Below are 27,149 nucleotides of genomic sequence, written 5' to 3'. Positions count from 1 at the left end.
CTTATATCCATGCCCAATAAGGACCTGTGCTGTGACATCACTGAACTCCAGACAACAGTTGCAGCTGGCAGCCGACCGGCCGGAAATAGACACTGAAAGAGAGAACTGAATAGCAGGGGTTGTGAATATGGGTGGGGGATTAGAAGCTCATGCTTTCAGATCTCTTTGTGCCAAGGGGAGGAGAGAGTGGAGAGGGGGTGGACCAACCCCAAATCCACTGCCTGTTGTAAAGAAGAGAGGGGGAGAGCGAGAGAGAGAGAGAGGAGCAGAAAAAGTTAGTGCAACAGAGGTGATGGACTTAGTCCAGTAAGAGTGACAGGGAACACACAAACTCCTCAGAGGGCTGAGAAGAACATACTGGTGGACTTTCATTGCCTTCAAAACCCAGAGGAACCTACAGCACTTAACATACATATCTGCTGCTCTTCTGAGGTCTTCAAAGCCCTCTTTAACATCTCCTTGAAATACTTGAACATTTTAAAAGACTCCCAAGGACTTGCTATCTTGAAAGTCACGCTTTGATCGAATTTTTAGGACTTTTCAGTTTGTTTAATATATATGTACCATTTCACTCCTATCTCCCTGAGAAGGTGGCTTGAAGTGGTTCTTGTCTGAGTTCTTGAGGGAGGATTCGCAGGCTTTGCGTCGTCACACAGACAGAGGTGTTTAATTGAGGGCTTTAAGACTGAAGACCTTTCCACTGACACAGAGGACATCTAACAAAGAGAGACAGTGGGGGATTACGACAGACTGAGAGAGAGAGGCAAACCCCACAAAGCAATTTCTGCAAGTTGTGATGACTATTTCCACAGAGGCGCTTCACACGGTTTCTCCTGGACATTGACGGATTTCAAGAGGGTGCTGTGCAGTAGACTGGAATCATCTGGTAAGGCTAAGGTGAGCCCTGAGGCTCCGCTTGCTCTCTAAACATGTGTAATTGCATCCGGCTCACTACAATGCATGTGCTAATCTTGGAATGAACTTTTAAACACCTGTTTGCGCTCAGTCGAGTCGCCTTTTTGTAACATGCTGAGATCGGGGGTTGTTCTGTGTGCTCGGGTAATCATTTTAAAGCTTCAACCTCCCACTCCTCTGCTGTCTTGGTTGTATGGATAACATCTGTCGCTTCAGGTGACATTTAGTTCTGATGGTTTAAGTGGAGGGGTAATCCTCGCAGGGCTTGTTGAGGACAATGGAAGTGAAAGATTTGGAGACAGGGTGTTTTAGCAGCAACGGGCAGTTAATTGGTAATAAACACACAATGGTTGTTATCAATGAGGGTCCCGGACGCAATCAGAGACAAAAAAGCAGCCGCGTCAATAATGACGTCTGCGGGCTTTCAGACCAAAAGAGTCGTTCCCCATGTGCTGTAAGAGAGTCTAGACAGGTTTATGAATACGCTGAGGTGTGAATGATGGAAAAAGGAATAAAAAAGTGGTTTAAAACAGCATGAAAGGAGTTTTTTCAGTTTTATGGTAGAATTGTTCGTTTTAGAATGAGAAAGGAAAAGAAGAGGAATGCAAAACAGGGATTGAGGGAGGTAAAGTAAGCAACACATCCCAATCCCAGAGAGAAATGATTTGCTGGGACAGGATGCTCGAGAGTTGACTGCTGATATGACTCTTTGTTTCATTCCCCAGGAAGCTTTTTTCCATTTGTAGTAATCGGAACGGAGACAGACTTCTGAATCGGGCTTTGTTCAGCCCCAGTTCTGTTTGAATAAGAGAGAGCTTATGGGTAAAGATGTTTTCAAAATCTGACTAGTCTTTAGTACTCTCTTTATTGACAGGCATGCCATGGCAACAAAATACACAAAGCTCATAATTTCAACTGTAAACAAAGCACTCAGGATTGTTTATACAATGGTCTAGACCCAGGGTTTTCAACTAAGGGTCTAGGGGTTTGCAGAGAGGATAACATATGTAGAATTTGCTTGTATTCTCTGATTAGTAACTACTTATTTTTTAAATGATAATATATTAATGAAAATGTTTTAATGAAAGCTATCATAGAGTCTTCCCTAAACAAGTCTATCTTTCTCATACTGGGGGTCTGTCTGCAAGCTGATCTCATTACTATTTACGGGTATTCATACATAATGTTTACAAATATATTTAAGTATGTTTAGATATGCTGAATGGTACAATGTGGATGCATTGATGGTACCTAAAATGGAGAAGTATTAGCATACGCACAACTTAAAGGTTCAAATTAATTTTCTGTTATTTGTATTACTACACAATTTCTTCATTAAATCGCATGTAACAAATACAATAAAATCTATTTATTAATTGCAGGAATTCAATATTCAATTAATCTTAAAGGATTTGCAAAGATTTACACATGCCTAAAGTTTCCTGTATATAAACTTAATGTACTGTATACGGTTCAAACAAAATACTAAAATAAAATAAATTTATTATGCTTTATTGTGTTTTTGATAAACTAAATGCAGCCTTGGTGAGCATAAAAAAAAGAAAATGAATGAAAAACAAACAAATAAATAAATGAATAACCTGCAATTTCTAAGGAGATCACAAAAAAAAATTCATAAAATACCTAAAAGCTGATAAAACGTTCTAATAAATTACAACTCAATTTAGGTCTGCTCCTCACACAAAGTCTTCAGAAAAACTTGGAAGATAACTTTTAGGGCATTTTATGTTAGCTTGAAAGTTTAAGTCACTAAATACTTTTATGGGAAAGGGCGACTTAAACATTCTGCCAAGTACACATCATTTTTGGGTGAACTATTACTTTACAACAGAACGTGAAACATCATTACACTAATGATGCACAAGCAGGTCCATTGTTAAACATGTGAAAGGCCTGTGTTTAGTCTCACTACTCTGTGTGCTCCGCTAACCTACATGTAACTCTGCAGTCAGAGATAATTTGTAGGGGCACACAGGCACAAGTGTGAGGTGAGGACTTCATCAGCCTTCACCAGCCTCTGTGTGTGTGTGTGTGTGTGTGTGTGTGAGTAAGTGTATGGCAGCTTGGCTCACCCTAATGAGGAGGGGCGGAATTCAAAGAATGCCACACTAAGGTTGAAATGAGAAGGGCAGGCGAGAGAACAAGGGAATGATGGAGCGAGAGGGAAAGACTGAAAGAAAACATCAAGCAGCTGTGTTCCCTCAGCCCCTAATCAATGACTCAAACACTGTGATTGTGCCACAGTCAGACCTAATAGGAGTAATGACAGCTGATGTAGCTGATGTTTCCATAAAAATATTATGAGACACAACTGTTCAACATTAATAATAATCAGAAATGTTTCTTGAGCACCAAATCAGCACAGATTACATTCAGTCCAAGTTCAATATTGCCAAAATAACCTTTTTTTCATAAAAAAAAAGATGAGTGTTTGCATAATACAATGAACTGAATTACATAAGCAAATAGAGCTTGCTTGGAAACGAAGTGGTTTCAAACAATGATTATTAATATCATGCACCAATACCTGGAAACAAGATACATTGAGAATATGATGATATGTTTAATAGGTAATTCTGAATAACAAAATATGAAATGCATTTTAAAATAAAATTACATTAAAAATCTCATTATAATGTACAATTCTGCATCCTGTTTTGTACCTTATTTCCAATTCAACTCAAATTCAGGACTTAAATGGCATTCCAAGGTATATTGTTAATGGTGCACAACAAGGCAGAACTTGTTTCCATCAGTTATTGTTCTTTCCCTTTTAAAAGGTGCTTCTTTATCTTTTATGAGGAATATGTGGAACAGTTCAAAAGCAGTTCAGTCATGCTGTAGCTTGCAAGTCATGCCACATCTGTAATGGAACACTGGACAAGCTAAACTTCACTTTGGCCTGTCGGGACACTTCTCGAGGTGCATGTCAGAAGGATAGGCTCTGGAGGATTTTGTTCCCACCAAAGGGGTAATGACAGCTCTGTGGATTAGGCAGATGTGCTTTCTCTTGTCTTGCCACTCACACAGACATTTCACCACAGACGAAAGCATTTCCATCGTCTCTTCATGTTGGTTGGGGAGTCCAAACTCTTAGACTTAGGGTCTCCACTGAATCACATGTTCTCAAACACATCTTATGTTCCACTCAGAGAAACCACAGATATTCCCCTTCCTAGACACACACAAACACATGAATGCAGACACACACAGAGGCATATGCTCACACACCACAGAGAAACCACATGCCGCCCGCAGCATTAGCTCACACGAGATGCTGCCTGCTGTAATGCCCCGGCCGCCTGACACTCTGTCAGTATATCCAACAAGTCACAAGTCCAACCTATCATTACTGGTCTGTTACAGCGGCACGAGGGGGTTCCTCAGCCTCACATGAAATACACTCTTTAGTGGAAACCATCATCATTTTTTCCTTCCAGGAAAAAGAAAGAAAAACTATGTATTTCACACTAGATTGATGCACTACAGTTCAAAAGCTTGAAGTCGGTAAGACTTTTAAAAATGTTTTTGAAAATAGTCTTATATGCCCCCCAAGGCTGCATTTATCTGATCAAAAATACAGAAAACAGAAATATTATGAAATATTATTACGGTAACACTTTAGTACAGGCAGCAATTCTCACTATTAACTATTAGCATGCCTATTATTAACAGATTGGCTGTTTATTAGTAATTATAAAAGAACATATACTGCATCGCTAATCCGACCCTATACCTAAACTTAACAACTACCTTACTAACTCTTTATAAGCAGCAAATTAGGAGTTTATTGAGGCAAAAGTTCTAGTTAATAGTGAGATTTGGACCTTAAAATAAAGTTACAATTTAAAACAACTGTTCTCTTTTTAAATATATTTTAAATTGTACTACAATTGATAACGAACATCATGCTTCAAGCGCAACAAACAAGAGAGAGCTAGTCCATATTGTGATACGAGAAACATTAGGAAATATCTGACACTGTATGCAGCAACCAATCAAAATTGTGTATTCTAGATTATATACAGCATTGCTATGGACAATGGTGGGTATTAGGAAATATCTGACAATGAACACAGTGATTGACCAATCAGAATAGAGTATTCCAGATCATTTAAATAAACAAAAAACAAATCCAATCTGATCTGAGTAGCTGCCTTTCCTGGAAAATCCAGTTTAAGATGGAAGCTGTGTTTTGGAACATGGAAACTTGTAAATTAGCTTGTAAATAAATCATTTTGGACCAGCTACTGGTTGGTCACAGCAGTTTTAAGTGGTCAGGATTGTTTGTGAAACATTAATAAACTGCTTGGTGGTTCTCTGATAATGACTTTAGACTACCTAGAAACCAGCTACAGTGTTTCACAACACAGCTACCGGCTTAAATGGATTTTTCAATAGACGTCTATAGATACTTCTTGTCAGTCAACAGCTTTTAAAATTTCTGGCACTTAGCCTGTCAGTAAGATTAGAGAGATAAAAGAAGTTTGTGAGGAGTGGAACACAACTGAAGAGTATTAATCAAACATGTCCAGATAGCGGAATGGGGACATGACAAGCTTTGGGACAGAAAACAGCAGGAGGTTTATGTCTTACATGTTTTTTTTCTGTGAAGATTCAATATGTAACTTAATATTAGTGGCCGGAAATACAAAAATAGTTTGGCAGCACAAATAAGACAGATACTGTGTAAACAGCTCTTAGATCATCTCTCATGTATTTAAACAGTAAGAACATGAAGGGTCCCATCAAAGCTAGGAGAAAGAAGGGGATGGATAGAAAAAGACAAGACTTGCAATGCAAGCTGGCTATTAGATGAATATTTCTACGCTGACCCAGTGGTGAAGTCATTATGTGGACAGACAGATTGCAGGTTTCCTGTGCATTTGCTGACTTCATCGGCAAAGGTCTGTTATTGTGGTTACAGTGCATAAACAACCACAATATAACAAACAACCTGAATTTTGTTCGCATCAATCCTCCTCAACAGAGAGACAGCTTGACAAGCAGAGATGTTAATACTATAGAGATAAAAATGTTCATCCAGTAAAAATCCATCCATTAGTGCTAATATTTCTAAAATCTTCCTGATGTTAACACTGAACCAACTCCCCTCTGGCTGTCCTCCCAGAATATGATATAAAACTCAACTAATGAGCACTGCAATCCCAGTCTCCAGATAATTCCCAAAAAACTCTGCTGTTAGCTTTTTATTTTTTTCGGTGCCATGAAGATAACAGGCTGACAGAACAGAATTTTGGAAAACATTTTTGAGAAAAATAAATCTATAAAATGTAAGATGCTAATTCGTTCTTGTGATATGGGTCATTAATAATTAGAGCTCATGAAACTGCTCTATTATACAACAGACAGATTGTCAGTTTGTGCATTAGCGGTGACTGTTTTCAGTAATGAGTGAATTACTGAATCATTCACTCAATTGATTAATTCAGAAACACTGTTTCACTGAATCATTTACTCAAATGATTTGCTCACAACCTCTGATTCATTCTTGAACAAAACAAGTGACAGTCTTTATGAGCGAGTCACTGAATCAATTCATTCAAAAAATACTATTTTATTCAAGAACAAAACAACTGTCTTTAAAAGCGAGTAATTAACTTATTCAATCAAACATTTTGTTCAAAATCATTAAGTGCACAAGTAAACCACTGAATAATTCACTCAATCAATTAATTGAAAATCACTGATTCATTCATGAACATAGTTTTTATGAGCAAGTCACTGAATTTTTTTCTCTCAATTGATTTATTAAAAAAAACTCAACAGCAGGATTCATTCAGTAACAAAACACTTCTATTGTGTGTCGCTAAGAAATGCAATGGTTAAAAGGAATGGTCTAAAATGTTAGCTATTTGATATTCATGTCTTATCAATAGAACTGCTATGTACAGAAATGCCATGCTAATATTTAACTCATGTGATACAGTAATAATCATACTAATAATGCATGCATTTGTCATAAAGATGTGTGTTTGAAGTAAACATCCACTAAAACATCCCTGAAACTAAGGTTCATTATGCATGTCTAGGCTATCTGTGAATGTACATGTACGTGGAGGTCAGAAAGCCTGCTAGTGGGTTAGAAAGGTGTTGCACAGTGCCGCTCTATAACTCCGTCCAACAGCAGCTTTCAATTAAAGTACCCGAAGATGAAGCACTCTAGTTATACTTTCTAGGAAGAAGTGTTCTCCAAAGTTTCCAAAGCATCCTTCCACTTCTCACTGCGTCCCCTCTTCCAGACACCCCCGGGCTACTTTTCCAATAATATGCTCACTCTCTTTGAAACTTGGGGTAAACAACACAAAGTGGCTTCATATCATGAATATAAAAGGCCATGTGTTTATGTAACTTTATGTAACTGGTATTTTCATTGTGAATAAATAAATCACGTCATACCTTCCTGGAGACTGTTTTTAAATGACAGACATCCATTGGATGCAGGTGTCAGATTTTCTCTGTTTTTGCAACTATCATATGTTATCCCTCATACAATAAGAACACACCCTGCACATTTTACATTTTAAAGTGCCATGCTTACCAAATGAAAAAAGTGAGGCATAGCTCAAGTTTGACATGCCGTTTTAAATGTTCGGCACAATGGTCAAATACAGTAGATCCAATACATTTACATTTTAATGCAAGGCACAGCAGAATGGAAAATAAGCCCAGGGTCTCAAGACGTATTTTGTTCAACTTTAGTTTGACACTGAAAAAAAGCAAGACACGAGGCAACAGTCAAATATGTTCCCGCAGCATGGTAACACAGAAAACAATTAAAAAGCAGCGCAAATTAACTCAAAAACTCGCTCTGCATGAATCAGCCCTAATTCAATATTAATTTACTGGGTCTTTTTTGGGCATGGTTTATGCAAGCCTTTCACAATGCATTTTATGTAATACATGCTTATAATCAGAGTAAAATCCCAGTGCTTGTATGAACTAGCGCTACATCAGATTTTCCATTCTACCTCTGTGATGTTCAAGCCTGTGGCAAGGTTCAGATAACCAAGTGCCGTCATTGAGAACTCATTCATATGGCAGCTTACCAAAGCAGAGTCCTGCCAGGACGCCCATGATGACCAAACAATCCATTCAGCAGAATTAAACACACTGTGTCACCCTGCAACTGAGGCAGCTCCATTGTTCAATGGGATATATGGTTTTTGTATGAGGTGTGGGTGGTCAAAACGGACCTGATTAAGGCAACAGTGATGTTTACTAAAACTATTAAAAAAAAAATGTTTTTGGTAATTAAAATAAAAAATTGTTAAAACATTGTAAAGATGACAGAAGTGCAAAGAAATTAATAAAAAATTAAATAAAAACGTATAAAAATTTAATTAAAGTTTTTATATATATATATATATATATATATATATATATATATATATATATATATATATATATATATATATATAAACACACACACACACACACACACATATATACATGAGATTGTTCAGTTGACAATCAATTTGAACAAAGTAATGAACAGCAGCAAATTTAATTTTTGGAATATGTTCATTTATATGAACTTTCTTAAATTGATTTATAATACTGAATCTGAAAATCTAACGCAACATCTGAGAGAGAAACATTTATGATTAACTGAATCACTAGAATAAATCAATTTTGTCAAGACTACATATGAGGGAGAGGATGCTGTGAAAGTGTTTGAGCGAGATTCAAGTCTAGAAGCTCCAGTGAAGCCAAGAACTTACAGAATACGGGGCTACAGAGCCTCATAATTCCCCTGCCATGAGGGTCAGCCACACTCCTGTTTGCTTCTCCATCAGATCTGGAGGAACACTGTGGTTTACAGATTTCTCCCAGTTAAACCTAATCTGTCCCCAGAGATCAAGAGCTTCCATTGCTGGGTTAGAAACAGGGGCAGCTCACTGACTCCTGTTGTAATGAGTTCTCTGGCATGACAGATGTTGAGTGAGGTGCCAGATCTCCTGTCTAGATCAGTTGGGGTTGCGTTAGTTTGGTTAAGCTAGGCCTGTTCAGACAGATAGAGGGGGAAATTAGCCTCATGCCTCCCATAGGCCTCAAGGATGGAAAAATATATCCTTAAACCCTTAGGGTGGTATCAAAGTAAATATTTTGAGGATTAAAGTTCTGACTGTTCCAAAATGATTTAGAGAATTGTATGCACAAAGGCAACTTTGATTGTTGTGATGGAAATTATATATGCTTGACCTGAGGTTCAATTAAACAATGTCCACAAAAACATTTTTAAACATAGTTTAAAAGACATGGGTAAGCTTTTTAAGGTATGGTCAAATTTCAGTTTCTCTGGCAAAAAAACAAAAAAAACCCAAAATCCATTGTCTGTTGTCGATAGTATAGTGATATTTGGAGCACAACTCGCACATAAATCAATTTAAAACCAAGCAGCTTTCTGTTGGTTGAAGTGGCAAACTCTTTGCAAAATGCATTGGGAAATTGTTTGCTGTCCACACAAATATCATGAATTAATAAATTCATAAATACTGCAATTTTGGAGAGTCACTCCACATGGTATTTTACAACCTAAACTAATCTTGATATAGAAGGTCAAATTATTTGATATGAAGATTATTAAGCAACAGTGAAGCAATTTTGTCTTAAGATCATGCCAAACTGCTTAACGTTCTGAAAAACAGATTTGTGAACAAAAAAAATTTGTAAAAATTTGCTCATGTAATTCACAGGTGTGTGTGGTCATGGATTTTCCTGCGCTCGTATGGCTGGTGTTGCTCGTGGCGAGTGGACGGTTTCCTGAAACGGAGGGCAGCACTCAGCAGTTTGACAGCAGTGACGAAGGTCCAGAGGTTGAATTCCTGTCGACCTCTCGCACACGACGGGCCCCTGAGCCTCCGCCGCAGGACAAGTGCTCTTACACCTTCATCGTACCCCAGCAGAAGGTTACGGGAGCCATCTGTGTGAACTCCAAGGAGCCTGAGGCCGTGCTGGAGAACCGTGTAAATAAGCAGGAGCTGGAACTCCTCAATTCTGAGCTGCACAAGCAGAAGAGACAAATTGAGACTCTGCAGCAGCTTGTAGAAGTCGATGGCGGTATCGTCAATGAGGTAAAGCTTTTGCGCAAGGAGTCCCGTAATATGAATTCCCGAGTGACGCAGTTATACATGCAGCTGCTGCATGAGATCATCCGCAAGAGGGACAATGCGCTGGAGCTCTCTCAACTGGAGAACAAGATCCTCAACCAGACCTCCGAGATGCTGCAGCTTACAAACCGCTATAAAGATCTGGAGCATAAGTATCAGCACCTCGCCTCACTGGCCAATAACCAGTCAGCGCTCATTGCCCTTTTTGAGGCGCAGTGTCAGAGGGGACCGCCGGTTGTGGTCCCCAGGGTACCGGTCCAACCTCAGCCCCAACCACAACCTCAACCTCAACCCAGACCCTCACCACCACTCAATAAACCCTACCAGCCGCCAACCTTTAAACGTAACAGCCAGATCACCAACGAGATCCAGAGCGATCAGAACCTCAAAGTGCCTCCTACCCCTCTTCCCACAATGCCAGGGGGAACTCACAGCCCATCCACCACAAACAAACCCTCTGGTGAGTCTCAGCTTCATTCTTCCAATGTTGAATGTACTATTTGAAGGGAAACACTGAAATGAGAATAAAATACTGGCATTTTGAGGAAATTGAGTACAGGTTTTACAAAACTTTCCTACAGAAAACAAAGCCAACATCCACCAAGTGTACCCTTCAAAAGATTTTCAGTAAAAGGTATTCAGTATTAATTAATACATTAATACTTTCACTCAGCAAAGACACATTAAATTGATTGAAAATGACAGTAAGACATTTATAATGAGGTCTAACATCAATAGCTATTGACATTAAATAACGTGATATTTCCATTTGATGACTCTTATACTTGTGTGGTTTTCAGTGCCAATTTTCTCTCACAGTCCATCATTATTAAGCACTGCCTATCAAAGTTCATTCATCTCAAATTCTTTCTGCATAGCGGCTCCCACACAGAGATGTGATGATAAAGCATCTGTTGTCGCAGCTTTGAAATGCCAACATCTAGTTTGTTAATCTGGTCAGATGATGAATATCATAAACAATGTTGAGTCATGCCCATGGGTGGCATTGTTAAACATGGACAACAAAAAGTTATGATCGATTTAATAAAATTAATCAATTTCAGACTGAATGTTATATTTCATTTTACATGCTGTCAATGATCTAAAATGAGAAGTAAACGAAAAGCCAAATTTTCTTTTGGTATATATAATGTAAAAAAGCTTTATTTTCCTAAAAATACTTATGCTTCATTGCAATGAACATGACTGTTCTTTATCTCAATTCAAAGGAACTTTTTTCTATTTTTTTTCTCAGCAGTTTTTAATCACTTTTCTTTAATGTGCTTATCATAATGCATTGCAATATTATAAGACTATCATGATATATTTTTTGCTTATATCATCCACAACGAAACCAACAACAAAAAATATATATATACACACACACACATACACACACAAAGACAGCAAAAATGAAAAGGCATCTTTCAGTGGCTATATTTACACTCCATGGTGACATGAGCAATTTCCTGGCTAGGTCTGCCTGCATTAATAGTGAAAGATTACACAAACTCTCCTCAATGAGAGTCAAGCTTTCACAATGGGACTACAGTACGAAAAAGAGCTCTGGAAGGAAATAGAGAAAGATTCTGGACAGAAGACAACAAAAAAAGTGAAGGAAAGAAGACTGTCAGAAAAAGTCTATGCTGAGTTGGGAAATGGCATAATCACAAGCCATCGTAGGCTGCATTTAAACTATAAATGTGTATCAATGTGTTTGGTGGTTTCTCCTTATTATATATATATATATATATATATATATATATATATATATATATATATATATATATATATATATATATATATATATATATATATATATATATATATATATATATATATATATAAAAAAAACATAAAAAGACATTGTAAGGATGAGGTCACATTTGCCACTGTTCTGCAAATTTTCATGGGCAAAATAAAATAATCCATATGATCAAAAAAATTGTGTGGGGTTGGAAGATGCATATTTCACAACAGGTTCAAGTTGTTCATGCAAACATGCAGCAATGGACTGTTTTTACCCACAAAATTTGGCTGAAAATGCACTAATTTGACTGCACCTTAAGATTTTAGAACCATGCAGTATATGAAAGTGGCCCTAAGTGGATGTGTATAGATCCAATTTTTTTTGTGCGTGTTTTTTGCCTTTTACACACATACAAGGCTTGATCTGACAAAAACAGAATTGGCTGCGATAATAAAGCTGCAGTGATGAAAAAGGAAATAAGATGACTGGAGAAAGAGCAGGGCTGAGATTGATGCAGCACTCTGTTGAAATGAAGTCATTTATTCCAGTGTTACCAGACATCCCACACAAACACTGAGCTCTATCAGGTCTGGGTCTTCCTGAGAAATTGTCTGCTGATGGATTTGCCAAGTTGTTTTAACATGACCCACACCACTGAAAATGTGTAAGGCCACTCGGTTTCCTCTTCCTCCCTTCTTCCTACCATATCTCCTCTAAAGTTCACTTCACTTGATGGATTCGTGTTCATCTCCAGTTCAACACCTCATTCATCTCTGTGAATGTTAGCTAGAATCTTTGGAGTGAAAAGCCGATTTTCTTTCCACTGTCGGCCATTAGACTGTTTTTGTTCAGAATGTCTCTCATTCCATCTCTCATACTCACCTAATCTAAACTTTGTCCATTTGTCTGCCAGACATAACAGCTGCCTTTGTCTAAACGGCTCTCCATAAAGCCCCCTGAATAAGTAATCCCAAATATTGTCACTGTAAAACAGCAAATGTCAAAGGAATTTAAAAATGACAGATCTACTCATTAATATCACTGTTCTAATTAGAAATAAATGATTCAAATAATGTCCCTTTGAACCTGCTTTCAGCTTTTCTGTTCTGTTCCTGACTTAATTTCTTTCTTTTTTCCAAATACTTGTTTTGGCACTAATTTTGCAAGTTTCCATGGTGGCAAGTTTCCATGGTGTAAAATGTTCTATGACCAATTAAACAGAAGGGAGCTTAAAAGGAGTTTCTAATTTGCTGACAAGCAGACTTCTCCAAGGGAGAGCAAGACGTTGGTGGCTCCAAGATAATGAGGCAAAGAATGTAGAGTGAGGTGCTTTTCACGTACAGAATCAAAATGTGCTCGGAATTTAGCACAAAACACTGAGCCAGCCTCTAATACAGAATACAAACTAAATTTGCATAATAGAAATAGAGTGAGGTTCAAAGGTCTGACAGAAACAGTAACATTTTTCTAAATCAATAATAAATACCAAATGTTAAGATATTTTATATGCAATACCAGTCAAAAGTATTTGAACAGTAAGATTGTTTGTTTTTAAAGTCTCTTCTGTTCACCAAGTCTGCATTTATTTGATACAAAGTACAGCAAAAACAGTACATTTTTTAATATTTATTAATAGTTTTAATATTTCTGTTTTCTATTTGAATACATTTTAAAATGTGTTATATTCCTGTGATTTCAAAGCTGAATTTTTAGCATCATTACTCCAGTCACATGATCTTTCAGAAATCATTCCAATATTTTGATTTGCTGCTCAAAAAACATTTATTATTATTATTATTATTATGAAAACAGCCGAGTAGAATTTTTTCAGGTTTCTTTGATGAAAACAAAGTTTAGAAGAACAGCACTGATATGAAATAGAAATCTTTTGTAACATTATAAATGTCTTTATCATCACTTTATCAATTTAAAGCATCCTTGCTAAATAAGTTAATTTTTATTAAATTAAAAGTTAATTAATTTCTATAATTTCCTCCTATTCTATAATTTCTTTCTATTCATCAAAGAATCCTGAAATAAATGTACTCAACAGTATTAAATATTGATAAGTTATTGATAAGATATTGAGAAATCAGTTATTTTAAACAGTAAAAATATTCCACAATATTACTGATTTTGCATTAAAAAAGCAGACTTGGTGAGAAGAGGAGAATCTTAGTTCAGATTTTTTTGACTGAGTACTGTATGTAATGAAAGTTGAATTGTATTATTATATAATGTTAATGTTATACAAACATTATTGAATATTTATATTGCACTTGCTCATTTTATCACTATTTTTTATTTACTTATTTATTGTTATTAATACTACTACTACTGCTACTACTAATAATAATTAATTAAACACATGAGAGACAATATACTGTAATAATGATGTCTAATGTGTTAAGTCTATGTGATGCTTGTCTCTTGAGAAAAAAAAAAAAAAAAAAAAAAAAAAAAAGTGTACTGACCCAATAAAAAAAGCTGTTTAATATGCTCCTCCTGGGATTGGGAATGTTGGAATGGATTCAGTTTTATTCACGGTAAGGGGCTAATGAGCCCCGTCTGTGTTGTTATCTTAAATTTTTCAGGTAGTGTGATGGCTCCTATTATGGCATGCAGTGAAAATCAGCCAGCCAGAGAGATTTCAGAGACACAGACATAACCCGGCTCATTGGACTGTGCATTGGAGGCTATGTAACCAGCGGTCTGGGGTCTGTTATCATAAATGCAGCCAAAAATATCTAAATTATAAGAGTGCGAACTATAAGTACTGCTACAAGTGAAACTGACTGGAGCAAAGTCTTGCCTACGTTTTGGTAAAAGACACAGCCAGCTCATTTGTAAATGTAGCACAGTTATGAAGGGCTTAGAGTGGCTGTGAGGGAGGGCCAGCTGTCGGCATGAGGCCTTCTTTTAATAAGCTACAAGATGAGAGCAAACACTAAAATATTGCAGACTACTGTAAGTAAACCACAAGGCCTCAGAAGTGCTTTGGGGCTGAGATGTCAGATAACAAAAAGGCTGTCTGTCAGTTCTGACAGTAAGGAAAGCACGGTTAAAATACACAAACAATAATGGAACATGTGATATCATCTGCTTCAAGAGTTTAAGTCTAAGGTTTTGTTTAAGTTTGACTGCTTTCCCTACTGAGAAGATTATCATATGAAGCCAATTTAATGTTTATAATCAGCTTCACCAGTTAGGTTTTGCTAGTGCATAGCATATTTGTGCTGCTCCATTTGGTAGACCAACATCAAACAGCATAAACCAGCCTAGACTAGCATGGAAATTTCTCCTTTGCTAGTCTTCCTCCCAAGCTGGTTTAGGGCCCAGGCTAGGAGACGACAAGCTTAGTCTGATTTAAGATTTTTTTTTTTTCCTCAACAGGGTGTGAATCAACCTGTGTTTCGGTTTTAAAAAAAAGAAGATCAGAAGGGAAAAAAAAAAAAAATTTGGATCAGGGAATGATTTTGAAGACAGCTAAATTATGGATGTTCTTCTGGTTCTCATTGGAAAACTATGAAAATTGGAGCCATTTTTGACACGTTGCTATAAAAACACTGCTCTATGCCCAGGGAACTTTGGAAGTGCTTGCTAATCTACTTGCTACTGCATTATTTAATCAAATGGGCCTTTCTTTGACGCCCGTGCCAGCGTTATGTTTGGCTGGAACAGCAGAGGCAACTTCCCAGGCCAGAATGGCAGCCAAGGTCAATCCTCTTCTTATGTTAAGAGCTTTTCCAGCTGTGCCACGGAAGAACAAGAGACTTAGCGGGAGTAGATGCAACTGAGAAAGGCGTACAGGGGGATCCAGAGTATGACTTCCTTTGATTATACAATTGCTTCAGCTTTGCACCTGAATTCCTCTTCAAGCCAAAGAGTATTTCTGTCCATCACAGTGTCATATTCCAATTATGAGATTGGAATATGACTTCTGATTTCTCCAACTTCTCTGAGAATGTAGTATAAGGGGATACATCTTGTTGAAATAATCCAGGGATGACTGAGTGGGGTAAATTCTAAATTATTATAATTTTTTTTTTTTGTCAAGGTCCTTGGAAGGATTGTCTGGAGGCTCAGGAGGATGGTCACACTAACAGTGGCATGCACCTGGTGAAGCCGGAGAACACCAACAAGCTGATGCAGGTGTGGTGCGATCAAAGACAGGATCCTGGTGGCTGGACTGTCATCCAGAGAAGAATGGATGGCTCAGTCAACTTCTTCAGAAACTGGGAGACATATAAGGTGAGCCAATTCTGCATGATAAATTACTACATTTATGACGTTTTGGTCGATAAATGTAAAAATAGGGGAAATGAGCAGTACAATTTAACATGAAGAGAGGTGATATATGCCTTCCTTTACCAATGGTGGTAAATTCAACAAACAAGTAAATTTATGTTTCTGTGGTAACTTGCTTACGTTGTATCTTTTACATCTATAACTCTTCACATAAACTAAACCGTATGGCAGTTAACATACAGAGCCACACATTTAAAGAGGTTTAATGAGGAACATATGCCAAGCAGAAACTACCACACTGTGCTGAATTGCCTCAATGCAAATAAAAACATACTCAATTATTCTCTGAACATTAATATGTATGTTTTATGTATGACATATACAGTAATATACAGATGAATTAATATGTTCAGAGTTCTTACAACAGAATCACTGTAAGTCCAGAGAATTAAAAAAAAAAAAAAGAATAAAAAATTAATTTGAACCCTTGCCAAGTGCAAAACAAACAGGTCTTCAAAGCCCTGCAGATACAGGATTAGACACAAGGAAAGCCGAAATTACAAGTGCTTCACGGGCTGAAAAAGATGCCTATCGATGCAAAGAATGTGTTGGCTAATGAAAGGCCTACCAGTAAAACAAGAAAGGAAAAAAGAAAAAAATACAGAGAGAATAACAAACCCTACAGCAAATGTCATTTTTCAGCCTCAAGGACATGACAAAATAACATAGACTAAGTAATGTACACTAAAATAAATATTTTACTTGGTCCATCAAATACTCAAATGGCAGGCGCTCCTCTGTTTTATTACAGCAAGGCTTTGGAAACATCGATGGAGAGTATTGGCTGGGTCTGGAGAACATATACTGGATAACCAGCCAGGGGAACTACAAGCTGCTGGTCACCTTAGAGGACTGGTCTGGACGCAAGACATTTGCAGAGTACGCAAGTTTCCGTCTTGAACCTGAGAGCGACTACTATAGGCTCAGGGTGGGCCGTTACCATGGCAATGCCGGTGACTCCCTAACTTGGCACAACGGGAAGCAGTTCACCACTCTGGACAGAGATCATGATGTATACACAGGTATAAGTAAAATTTAGCTATTAGATTTTATAATTTTTATTTATTTATTTACCCATATACATCTTACCAAAAAAAACATGATTTTTTTTTTTCCCCCTCAGGCAACTGTGCCCACTATCAAAAGGGAGGCTGGTGGTATAATGCTTGTGCCCACTCAAATCTGAATGGCGTGTGGTACAGAGGAGGTCACTACCGCAGCCGCTATCAGGACGGCGTGTACTGGGCTGAATTCAGAGGAGGCGCCTACTCTCTCAAGAAGGTTGTGATGATGATACGACCCAACCCCAACACCTTCCACTGAGCAGCACACAAACACAGGGAATGAACTGATAACTGCTCTCCAACGGTCGCCGTTCACCCTATGAAGTGCAATTCATTTAGATTGTGGTTTGGCTTCCTATGTAACATAGTTAAATAAGATATGTGGCAAAATGATAAACAGTGTCTTGGTTGATGTGATTGAGAAGAAACACCAAATTGTCAGGGACTACAGAAGAAAGCTATTTACAACACAGAAAATGAAGTGTGATAAATTAGCCAGTTTCCCTTACAATAATAGTCACTAGGAAGTCACGAACATGATGTTCTTTTTCACTTTAGTTCAATCAAATCAAATGAAACCTGTTCATTTTTAAATATACAGTGCAATTGTGAATCTGTCATCTGTTGTTTCGAATTATTTTGTTAAATAGACTATAAAATATTAGAAAATAACTCATGATAAATACTCATTCATTGTTACAACTAAGACACAGGACATCCAATCCAGTGATAAAGAGCGTATGCGTTTCTAGTTTATTCAAAGCTATGAGAATATATTTCCTGATGAGATAAATGACTCATAATTTATTTCAGGAATATCATGTTTAAAATTCATATAATGCTGTAGTTAATGCATAATTAAAAAAAAAAAAAAAAACAGTCTTAAAACAGTCATCAATTGCTCCATCTAAACTGTATTTACTGTGTAAATTAGCTGTTGGTGTCAAATGAAGATCCAACATGTTTATGTACATATAAACGTAATATTGTTGAAAATAATGTGTCATTTGTAATATACTGTAAGTGTAACTGATTTCCCCAAGTACTGTCAAACTGTTGCAATAAAGGATGTACAGCTACAGGCTTTCTCTGTGAATGGATTGAACATCGGCCTACTACAGCTGTAGTTGTTCTGCTGCATATCGACCTGACAAGTTTATGAGCCAAAGTAAAAAGTGAAAAGCACAAGCAATTCATTCAAAAATGCTACATACAACAAATTTCCTCTTTGACTCTGTAAATGTTATACAAATATAAATATAACTATCTACACTGAGTATCTGTGGCTTGCTGCTGAATTACATTCATTTTAATTTGTCCCATCTGTGGTTGGAAATCTAAATCTAGGCGATACCTGAGGAATCAAAAATGTAACATTTTGATTTAAATTAATAAAAATAATAATAAATGACCTTGCTTTTATTAGTTATTTTATCTCCAGGTCATTAGATCTATGTGACACGATTACATTTATTTTAATGATTTAAGATCACATTTGCAAATATTTCAGCAAGATTTGCAGGCAAAAAGGTCCATTGTCTGTTGTCAGATGTTTAGAGATGTACGAAGCACAGCTTGTTACAGATGTCACGTCATTTTCGAATAACTGAAATGACTGGATTATTCGTAGAACGATGGTAAATTTGAGCACCGCTTTAAAATAAAAAGCTGTACAGATATTTGGAAAGCAGATTGGTTAAGGTAATACGTTTTTTTAACCTGAAGAAGTTCTCAGTCTTCATTAAAGGGATAATTCACCCAGAAATGAAAAGTCTGTCACTAATTACTCACCCTCTTGTCGTTCCATGAACAAAAATGAAGATATTTTCGATGAAATTAAATAAAATCGTGTCGACTGACACGGAAGAGGAGGGGTCATCAAAAATATCTTAATTTGTGTTCTGAAGATGAACGAAGGTCTTATGGGTTTGGAAAGACATGAGGGTGAGTAATTAATGACTGGATGAACTATCCCTTTAAGGCTAATAGTTTATAAACTCCACATTTGACACACTATTTTCCTATTTGATAATGTAAAGCTGCTTTGACACAAACTGTATTGTTAAAAGCGCTATATAAATAATGTGACTTGACATTTCTGTTGTTAGTGAAGCTGGTAAGTTTAATACTCTCGAAACAGTATCAGGATACATTTTTCAAACAATAATTATATGATTATTCAACATGTGATGCTGTGCAATTTTCCCATAAACTTCTATTCCAAGTGTAAAACAGGATACGTCTTTTCAGGAGTTATTTTAGTACAAGCTAATTGAATCAATCACATTTTTTTGTAAAATCAATAATAAAAGTTCTACTAAATACATCAAAAAGAATTAAAAGTGTTTGACAAAACCCCAAACCATTTCATTTCCTTTTTCCTATGTCCCAATGAGAAATGGAAAGGGCCACTGGAGAAGCACAGTGGAAACTGACAGATTTGAAGTGACAGCCTGTATAACCTCAGCCACGTCAAACAGTCTTTCCGTCCCTGCGGTTTCAGCTGCCTGCTGCTCAGAAATGGGAATGTGTTACACTGCAACTAAACCACAAGCTACCGGCACCAGGTACAGCGGTTTCTGCTGAGTGACGTCTGAGAAAGCCCTCTGTTTAATGGGACGCAGTTTATGGACACGCTGCCCAAGTGGAAGCAGACTCTCAATGTGGATTATGTAAAGGAAATTTGGTTAATGAGAAAGATGTGTGCGGCTGAGAGAAGCGAGACGGAATGCGTGAGCTCTATCCACATGTTTACCTTCTTAGAAATGACAGTGAATGTCTGTTTGTGCATTTCAGACCTCTAGAAAAGAACCAGCCCACACGTTACAGACCAAGAGACCATTTGAGTTACAGCTGTCTGAAGTTATTCCTGACTGGCCTTTTAGTTAGTTATTCACATACCACAATGACACAAGAGCACCTGGAAAACTCTGTGACCATGAGTTTGGAACTCAAGCATGTGGCAATGACATACTGAACGGTCTGTTATGCTTTTTAAAATCAAAACTTCCACATCTTAAAAAGTGGATCTTGTTAAAAACATACAAAAAGCCTCCTAAAGGTAAAGCCTCCAGATCCCTTTCTGATCAAGTCTGGCTCTCGGTTAACAGCTGGATTAGTAATACGGACCTTGCTGCTGATGCCTAAGATGGAAAAGCGCAATTGAGTGAAGGATCTGGATCCTGTTCCCCATGAGATCAACAATCCTGAGGGAGGCATCCATTTCAAGTGCTGTCAGTGCCTTTAGAGGAGACTGATGCGTGTGTAACTAATCGCTCACTGGGCTTCTGCAACATCCAATGAGAGTCTCTGACAGACGTCTATTCATGAGAGAGAAAAAGTGGCTACCAATTTGGAAATAAGTGCTACAATATGATTTCATTGTATTTTCCATCTCTACATTCTGTTCTGTGGCAAGAGAGAAAGAGAGAGCTTTTTTGATTTATGCATTGCGTGGTGACAGAAAATTTGAGCTTAAGCAGAAATCCTAAAAACCCCTGAAATGATTTGATGAATGTAATTTTTCCCCCCTGTGTTGACACCTAAAACAGGATATGGCACATTTCTCAATCATTACTGAACCAGAGCGGTATACTGAAACACCCTCTGCTGGTCACCATAGAAAGTGAAATTGAGACAAGGCCAAAAAAATATAATGAGGTGCACACAGCCAACTTAAAATGAACCTTATGAAAAAAACAAAAGCCATTATACTGAAGTAATTGAATAAGTCAATATCACAAGCCTGGCTAAGTCCAGTGGGCCAAGACCCATTCCTTTCTCTGACCCAAATTATTCTTCCGTTTAAAGAAGCTTCTTCAGTTTTAAATACAGCCTTATTGATAACAAACCTGCAATAAAAACTATTTACAAAGTCAGTAAATCTCTCAAGACATTTCTGGCTGGATGTTATATGATATGAGGGAATGAAGTCTACAAAATGCCATTAACCCAGGTACAAATGTGATCTTTAAATAACACTTACCTAGGTAGGGGATGCAGGGGGCCATTTTGAGGGACCTGATGTACTCTCTCATGCGGTTGTAATTCTCTTCTTTTGACGTCAGAAAGTCAAGCTTCTCAAAGGTGGCCTTGTCCTTTCGACTGATCAACTGTTCACAACAGAAAGCACATAAGGACAGTTCATTCATTCAGAAATTTAGGAACAGCTAGTGGATGTCTAAATCTAAAACGTCTAAATCAAAGGTATTCTAAGTGCATACTTAGCAACAAGTAAAAAATAGAAACAAGTAAAAAAAAAAAAATTTTTTTTTAAATTATAGGACAGAATAGGAACAAGAAAAAAATATACAAATTTAAAATATAAAATTAACATAAAATAGAATACAAGCAGACTAAAAAAAAACTATTTTAAATGAAATTAAAAACTAAAATATTAATACTGTATAGCCAATTTAAATTTTATATAAAAATAACTGGAAAATTATCATTACCATCACAAAATATTTTTCATCTCAGTTACAGTGCCCTCCACTAATATTGGCACCCTTGGTCAAATATGAGTAAAGGCGGCTGTGAAAATAAACTGCATTGTTTATCCTTTTTATCTTTCATTCAAAAAATTCACAAAATTCCAACCTATCATTGAGGTAAAACAATTGAAAGTGGGGGGGAAATCTTATTGTGAAATAAATGCTTTGTCTAGTTCATGCTGGCCATAATTATTGGCACCCAATTATTGCAACGTCCTTTTCCCAGGGTAACAGTTTTCTCCTATAATGCCTGAAGAGTTTGGACAACACCTGATAAGAGATCAGAGACCATTTTCTTCCAACAGAATCTCTCCAGATCCTTCAGAGTCACAGCTCCATGTACTTCTTCTCTTAAGTTCACCCCACTCATTTTCTGTAGGGTTCAGGTCAGAGGACAGGGACAGCCATGGTAAAGGATTCATTTTGTGCTCAGTGACCCATTTTTGTGTTTATTTTTATGTTTGTTTTGGATTTTTGTCCTGGTGGAAGATCCAAACACATTGAGATCCACGACATTGATTTTTTTTTTATCTGTTGGTATTTGATCAAATCCATGATGCCATGCATCTGAACAAGATGTTCAGGATCTCTGGAAGAAAAACAGGCCCACAACATTATAGATCCAGCAGTATATTTAACCGTGGACAAGGGTACTTTTTTATCCCCGTTTGTGCTAAACTCATCTGGTGGGTTTGCTGCCAAAAAGCTCTTTTTTCAGTTCCATCTGACCATAGAAGTCAGTGCCATTTGAAGTTCCAGTCGTGTCTGACAACTGAGTTTGTTTTTGGATGAGTGAAGATAATTTTCCTTGAAACCCTCCCGAACAAGATGTGGTGATGTAGGGGATGTTTAATCGCTACAATTCTACAGCTGTGGTCCTTGGAGAGTCTTTAGCCACTCAAACTCTCCTCCTCACCGTGCATTAGGACGATATAGAGACACGTCCTCTTCCAGGCAGACTTTTAACATCTCTAGTTGATTGGAACCTCTTAATTATTACTCTGATGGTGGAAATGGGAATTGTCAATGCTTTAACTCTTTTTTTACAGCCACTTTCTATTTTGTGATGCTCAACAATCTTGTTCTGCACATCAGAACTACATTCTTAGGTTTTACTCCTTGTGATGGATGATTAAGGGAATTTGACCCTTGTCTTCCTCATATTTATAATCCTGTGGAACAGGAAGTCATGGCTGGACAATTTCATGCTCCTAGTCACCCTGGTATCCTAAAAAATGTAAATATGAATGGGAATATACTTCAGAGATATTTTACTCATAAGAATTTCTAGGAGTGCCAATAATTGTGGCCAACAGTCATTGGAGAAAAACATTTATTTTATCATGAGATGACCCACTTTCAATTGTTTTACTTCAATGATAGTTTTGAGTGAAAGATCAAAGGTATCAAGGGTGCCAATATTGGTGGAGGGCACTTTACCTCTGTTAATTCATTCAAATATGATGATAAATACATAAAAAAATAAATATTAATATATAAAAACTCTATCCAAAGACATACCTACATTAGGAAAACTGTTCTAATTATGTCTTTACATAGCATACATTTTAAACGCTATATAATAATATTATTGTTTTAACTAGGTGAACTTTTCATAATAGAATAATAATAGAACGTATTTTTCATCTCAGCTCTGCCTCTGTTAATTAACCCATTGGGAGACTAATGAAACTGTATTAAGGGATAAGTTCCTTGAACTCAGCACCCAAACTCCAGGCCCTCGGTATATTTCTCATATATAGAAAGTGCATGATCACAATAAACAGGCTTGGTTTCTAGAATGCCTTTATAAATGGCATTCACCCAATGCTTCTTTACAGCACATGTGCTATTGAATCTGTGGGGATGACCATGTGCAAAACCACTGTTATAGGATTAACAAAAAGCTCATTAACTGAAGAATTCCATCACACATGGCTTTATCACATCAAATGCTGAAGTGAATTTCCACAAAGTACTTCAACATGCTCTTCTTGTGTTAGACAGATACACATTGTATTCCACTCTTTTGTAGGTTTGGTGAGAGATTTTGTCCAACAATGCAAGTAACAGTCCTTGAAACCACAATGTTGGCAGATGACCTGTACCAGTCTCCAGAGATGCAATCACACAGTACTCTTTTTCCATTATTAATGTTCAAATCTTGTTCAACTCGGTGTCTTGCATAGGTTTTTTGAGTGAACTATTCCTTCACAAAGTAAGGCAAAGCAAAGCAAAGCAAAAAACAAAGCAAACCAAGGCAAAACAAAACACAAAGCAAAAAAAGCAAAGCAAAGCAAAAAAACAAAGCAAATCAAGGCAAAACAAAACACAACACAAAACAAAAAAAGCAAAGCAAAAAAAAAAAAAAAAAAAAGCAAAGCAAAAAACAAAGCGACGTTATGATGACAATTTTAATTTATGGGTAAAATATTGCCTTTAAAAAACAAAACAACAACAACAACAAAAAAAAAAAATAAAATAAAATACATAAATGTGGGTAAATTAGGATAATCTTATTTATCATTCTCAGGTGTGAAATATCTAAATCAGAGGTTATCAAATTGTGACAATAGAAACAAAAACAGTAACATATCTATTTCTTTTAAATGACAAAATAAGAAAAACAAAAAGATTCATTTTTCTATCATATCTATATAGGGAGTTGGTATTTGGAAACTGAATGAAGTGAAAGAAACTGAATGCCACATTCAAATGTCCTGCATCCACAAGAAACTGAAAGACTAATGATTAGATAATACTCATTTGCCAGCCAATTACTCCAATGAGCCTGATTTTTGGATACATTTATACTCAGACAATAGTTAGGGAGTGAAAAGCTCACTTGACAGGAAGCTAACTCTCATTCATCATTTAGATGTTGGCCTAAAATGAACCTGAAGAATTTAATGAACCACAACTTGGATTTTTCTCCTTTGGACTTGCAACAGAGAAACAGAAAAGTGACCCCTCCCCTCCCCTCTTTTATTCAACAAAGGAAGTGGTAAAAAACTGCAGTCGATTTTAAACGGTGCTGAGATGATCCATGGCAGGAAAGTTAGATCGCGACACCATCAATCAGGGAGCCTGGTGTGGAAATGATAATATTATGACAAAGATTTGAAGAAGTACTATGAGCAGAGGGAGACTGCTTATGATATTTTAAGGAAAACTAATTACAAAGCAATTTCAAATGATGAACAGGGTAAATTGTAACTCCACCGACATGTTTCAGTGAATGTGATTTCCATGCGTGTGTACCATCTCGGCAACAAGACTAGTAATTTTCTGCCTGATTTAGAGCAACCAAATGCCAAAACAAAAGCCTTTTCTGATCTCCTTTATCAAGCCTCCATCACCCACCACCACAACCACATCATCAGCCGGCCTCCTTCCTAGAGTGCAGGGCTTGAGCGTCTGCCACAGTGGCATTACTCATCCCCATAGACACATACACAGTGCTAAACAATCCCTCTGAGGGTGATGAAAGTGAGGGGATTCCTTCAACCACTAACATCTTTATTTTATTTTGCAGTAACACATGGCTGACTTTGATTACAGCACAGTTCATGGAGGTCAGCCCTGTGCTCTGTAGCCATTTCAGATAGCAGTGAAAGCCTCCATACATCAGCAGCTGTAATGGAGCGCCACTGAGCAACTTTCCACTTAGATTGAATTTGATGGGGATGAGCTTCTTAGCCATAGGTGCAATGTTAAGAGCTGGATTTGTAATTTGTCTTTTGTGTGTAACTCAGGACAGGAACAAGGGCAGAATAGAGGATCAGCTAATAGTAAATGGAAGTAGGAGAATGAACCATGCAACAGAAAAGGAGCACTATGTACTTTGTTGCAATTCATTATACAATGACTGGCCAACTGGTTTTATTTATTTGCCAAAGCCAATTTTTTCTTGCATTTGACAGTTGATAAGTATTAAAGGGGTCATATGATGCGATTTCAATTTGTCCTTTCTCTTTGGAGTGTTACAAGCTGTTCGTGCATAGACGAGATCCCTAAAGTTGCAAAGACTAAAGTCTCAAATCTTTATAATCTGTTCCAAAATGTGTACCAGTGAGCACCATATTCCTCCTAATTCATTGCATGCCCACTGGGAAATCAGCAGTTAATCTTCAAATAAGTGGAAACAAGGCTTCGAAGTCAAGCGGTTCAGAAATCGACTGGAACAAATGACATAAAGAATTACTCAATCCAGTCTGTGCCATGAGCAGTGAAACAGAAACCATGTGCACAGAAAGACCTAAAACAATCATTATAGTCAGGCAAAACTGTCAGCAAATACACGCAAGTGCCTTTTCATTATGAAAAGGACAACAAATGAAACACTCCAATCTATAATTGAAACCGGACCACAATGTGCACGTTTTCTCCAATTCAGGCCTCAGGGGTCTAGGACGTATGGAAAAGCAACCTCTTAAAACCAGGCTGTGATTAATCAGAAATTATCCCTGTAACTGATGCAGGCACACAGTGTCTGGTCATGTGACATTTCAATCTTTCTAGTTAGACCTGAAGCATTTTGGGATGCAAAGAACACTGATTAAAGTCTATGGCTTTTTAAAGATGACTGGCATTTTGTCACCGTCTAGGGTTATAAGGTCAATGTCATTTTTTGCGTCTAGATTCTGTATCTAAAATACATGCATAAAAATTGGCATATTATTCGTAGGTCTAAATTGGGTGTTGTGCTATACACAAAATCAATGAATTACACTAGCAAATTGAATAAACTTTGTTTTGTTAAATGTAAATTTAACTAAATACATAGTTTAATATGACACATAATATTTTATTTAATAATAGCATTGTCAAAATTCCCTTGTGGCAAAGCTAAATGTATGGCAAGAGAGTTGGGCTTGTGGTATCAGACAAACGGTCCCGCCGCAATTACTTATAAACAACATGCTCCCTCTTTTTCCATCTTTTCTCAATTTACAGAAGTGCTGTGGCTCAATGTGGAATGTCAACTCTGGAAGCTGCTTGCATCCCAAGTCATTAAGGCCCCCAGTGAGCCTAAACTCACTACCACCAACATCTCTCAACAAAATAAGTACTGTTAATACTGCCTGATTTGACTCTTAAAGAGTCATTTACTACCTTAAAAACTCCTGGATTAAGCTTTTTGGGACCTTTATCTGTTTACACCCATTTTTAATATCATGCTTCTCAAAGTAACATTCACATAAATGGTAAGGTAGTCATCACTTTTAAGTATGGATCATTATTTTTAGGCAGAATATGAAAGGAATGGCATATCTGCCATAAGGTTTTGACTACATAGAAAAACACTGAGAAAGAGGATGAGATATTAATCAATGATCATGAAATATTCTTTATATTTGTAAATGTCGATAAGATGCATATCACTTTTAACAAGGATCCCGACATACCCTGCTTATTCAGATGTGCTCACCGAGGGCTGGTTGTAAGTGTTGTCTGTACAGCA

The 27,149-nt window shown here is 37.0% G+C and overlaps 2 protein-coding genes across 4 annotated transcripts in view; one reads left to right on the top strand and one right to left on the bottom strand.

The window, feature by feature from the left end:
• The window catches only part of LOC306849155 (ras-specific guanine nucleotide-releasing factor RalGPS1-like), a 103,316-nt gene that overhangs the window by 51,600 nt on the left and 24,567 nt on the right, over positions 1–27,149 (bottom strand). For both annotated transcript variants that reach the window (XM_079384004.1, XM_079384005.1), the window contains exon 9: positions 21,178–21,304. In XM_079384004.1, coding sequence (XP_079240130.1) covers positions 21,178–21,304 — 127 coding nt within the window. The remainder of the gene's footprint in view (positions 1–21,177; positions 21,305–27,149) is intronic.
• On the top strand, positions 234–18,294 carry LOC306849654 (angiopoietin-related protein 2-like). Of its 2 annotated transcripts, none has more exons than XM_079384836.1 (5): positions 234–886; positions 9,657–10,530; positions 15,878–16,071; positions 16,880–17,150; positions 17,252–18,294. In XM_079384836.1, exons 2-5 carry the CDS (start codon positions 9,669–9,671, stop codon positions 17,449–17,451), a joined length of 1,527 nt encoding a protein of 508 aa, XP_079240962.1. In that variant the 5' UTR covers positions 234–886; positions 9,657–9,668; the 3' UTR covers positions 17,452–18,294. The 2 variants fall into 2 exon arrangements, with proteins under 2 accessions (XP_079240962.1, XP_079240963.1); XM_079384837.1 differs by having other exon boundaries at positions 268–897; positions 17,252–18,276.

Source organism: Barbus barbus, assembly GCF_936440315.1.
Source record: "Barbus barbus genome assembly, chromosome: 29".
In the NCBI taxonomy this organism is placed as follows: Eukaryota; Metazoa; Chordata; class Actinopteri; order Cypriniformes; family Cyprinidae; genus Barbus; species Barbus barbus.
This window is presented reverse-complemented; position numbering and strand designations above follow the sequence as displayed.

What these genes read in the sequence shown, in the direction of transcription:
- LOC306849654 (XM_079384836.1), top strand. Translation starts at nt 9,669, where the DNA reads ATGGATTTTCCTGCGCTCGTATGGCTGGTGTTGCTCGTGGCGAGTGGA. An exon ending in CACCACAAACAAACCCTCTG is followed by an intron (nt 10,531 to 15,877) that starts GTGAGTCTCAGC and finishes TTTTTTGTCAAG; the next exon opens with GTCCTTGGAAGGATTGTCTG. An exon ending in AGATCATGATGTATACACAG is followed by an intron (nt 17,151 to 17,251) that starts GTATAAGTAAAA and finishes TTTCCCCCTCAG; the next exon opens with GCAACTGTGCCCACTATCAA.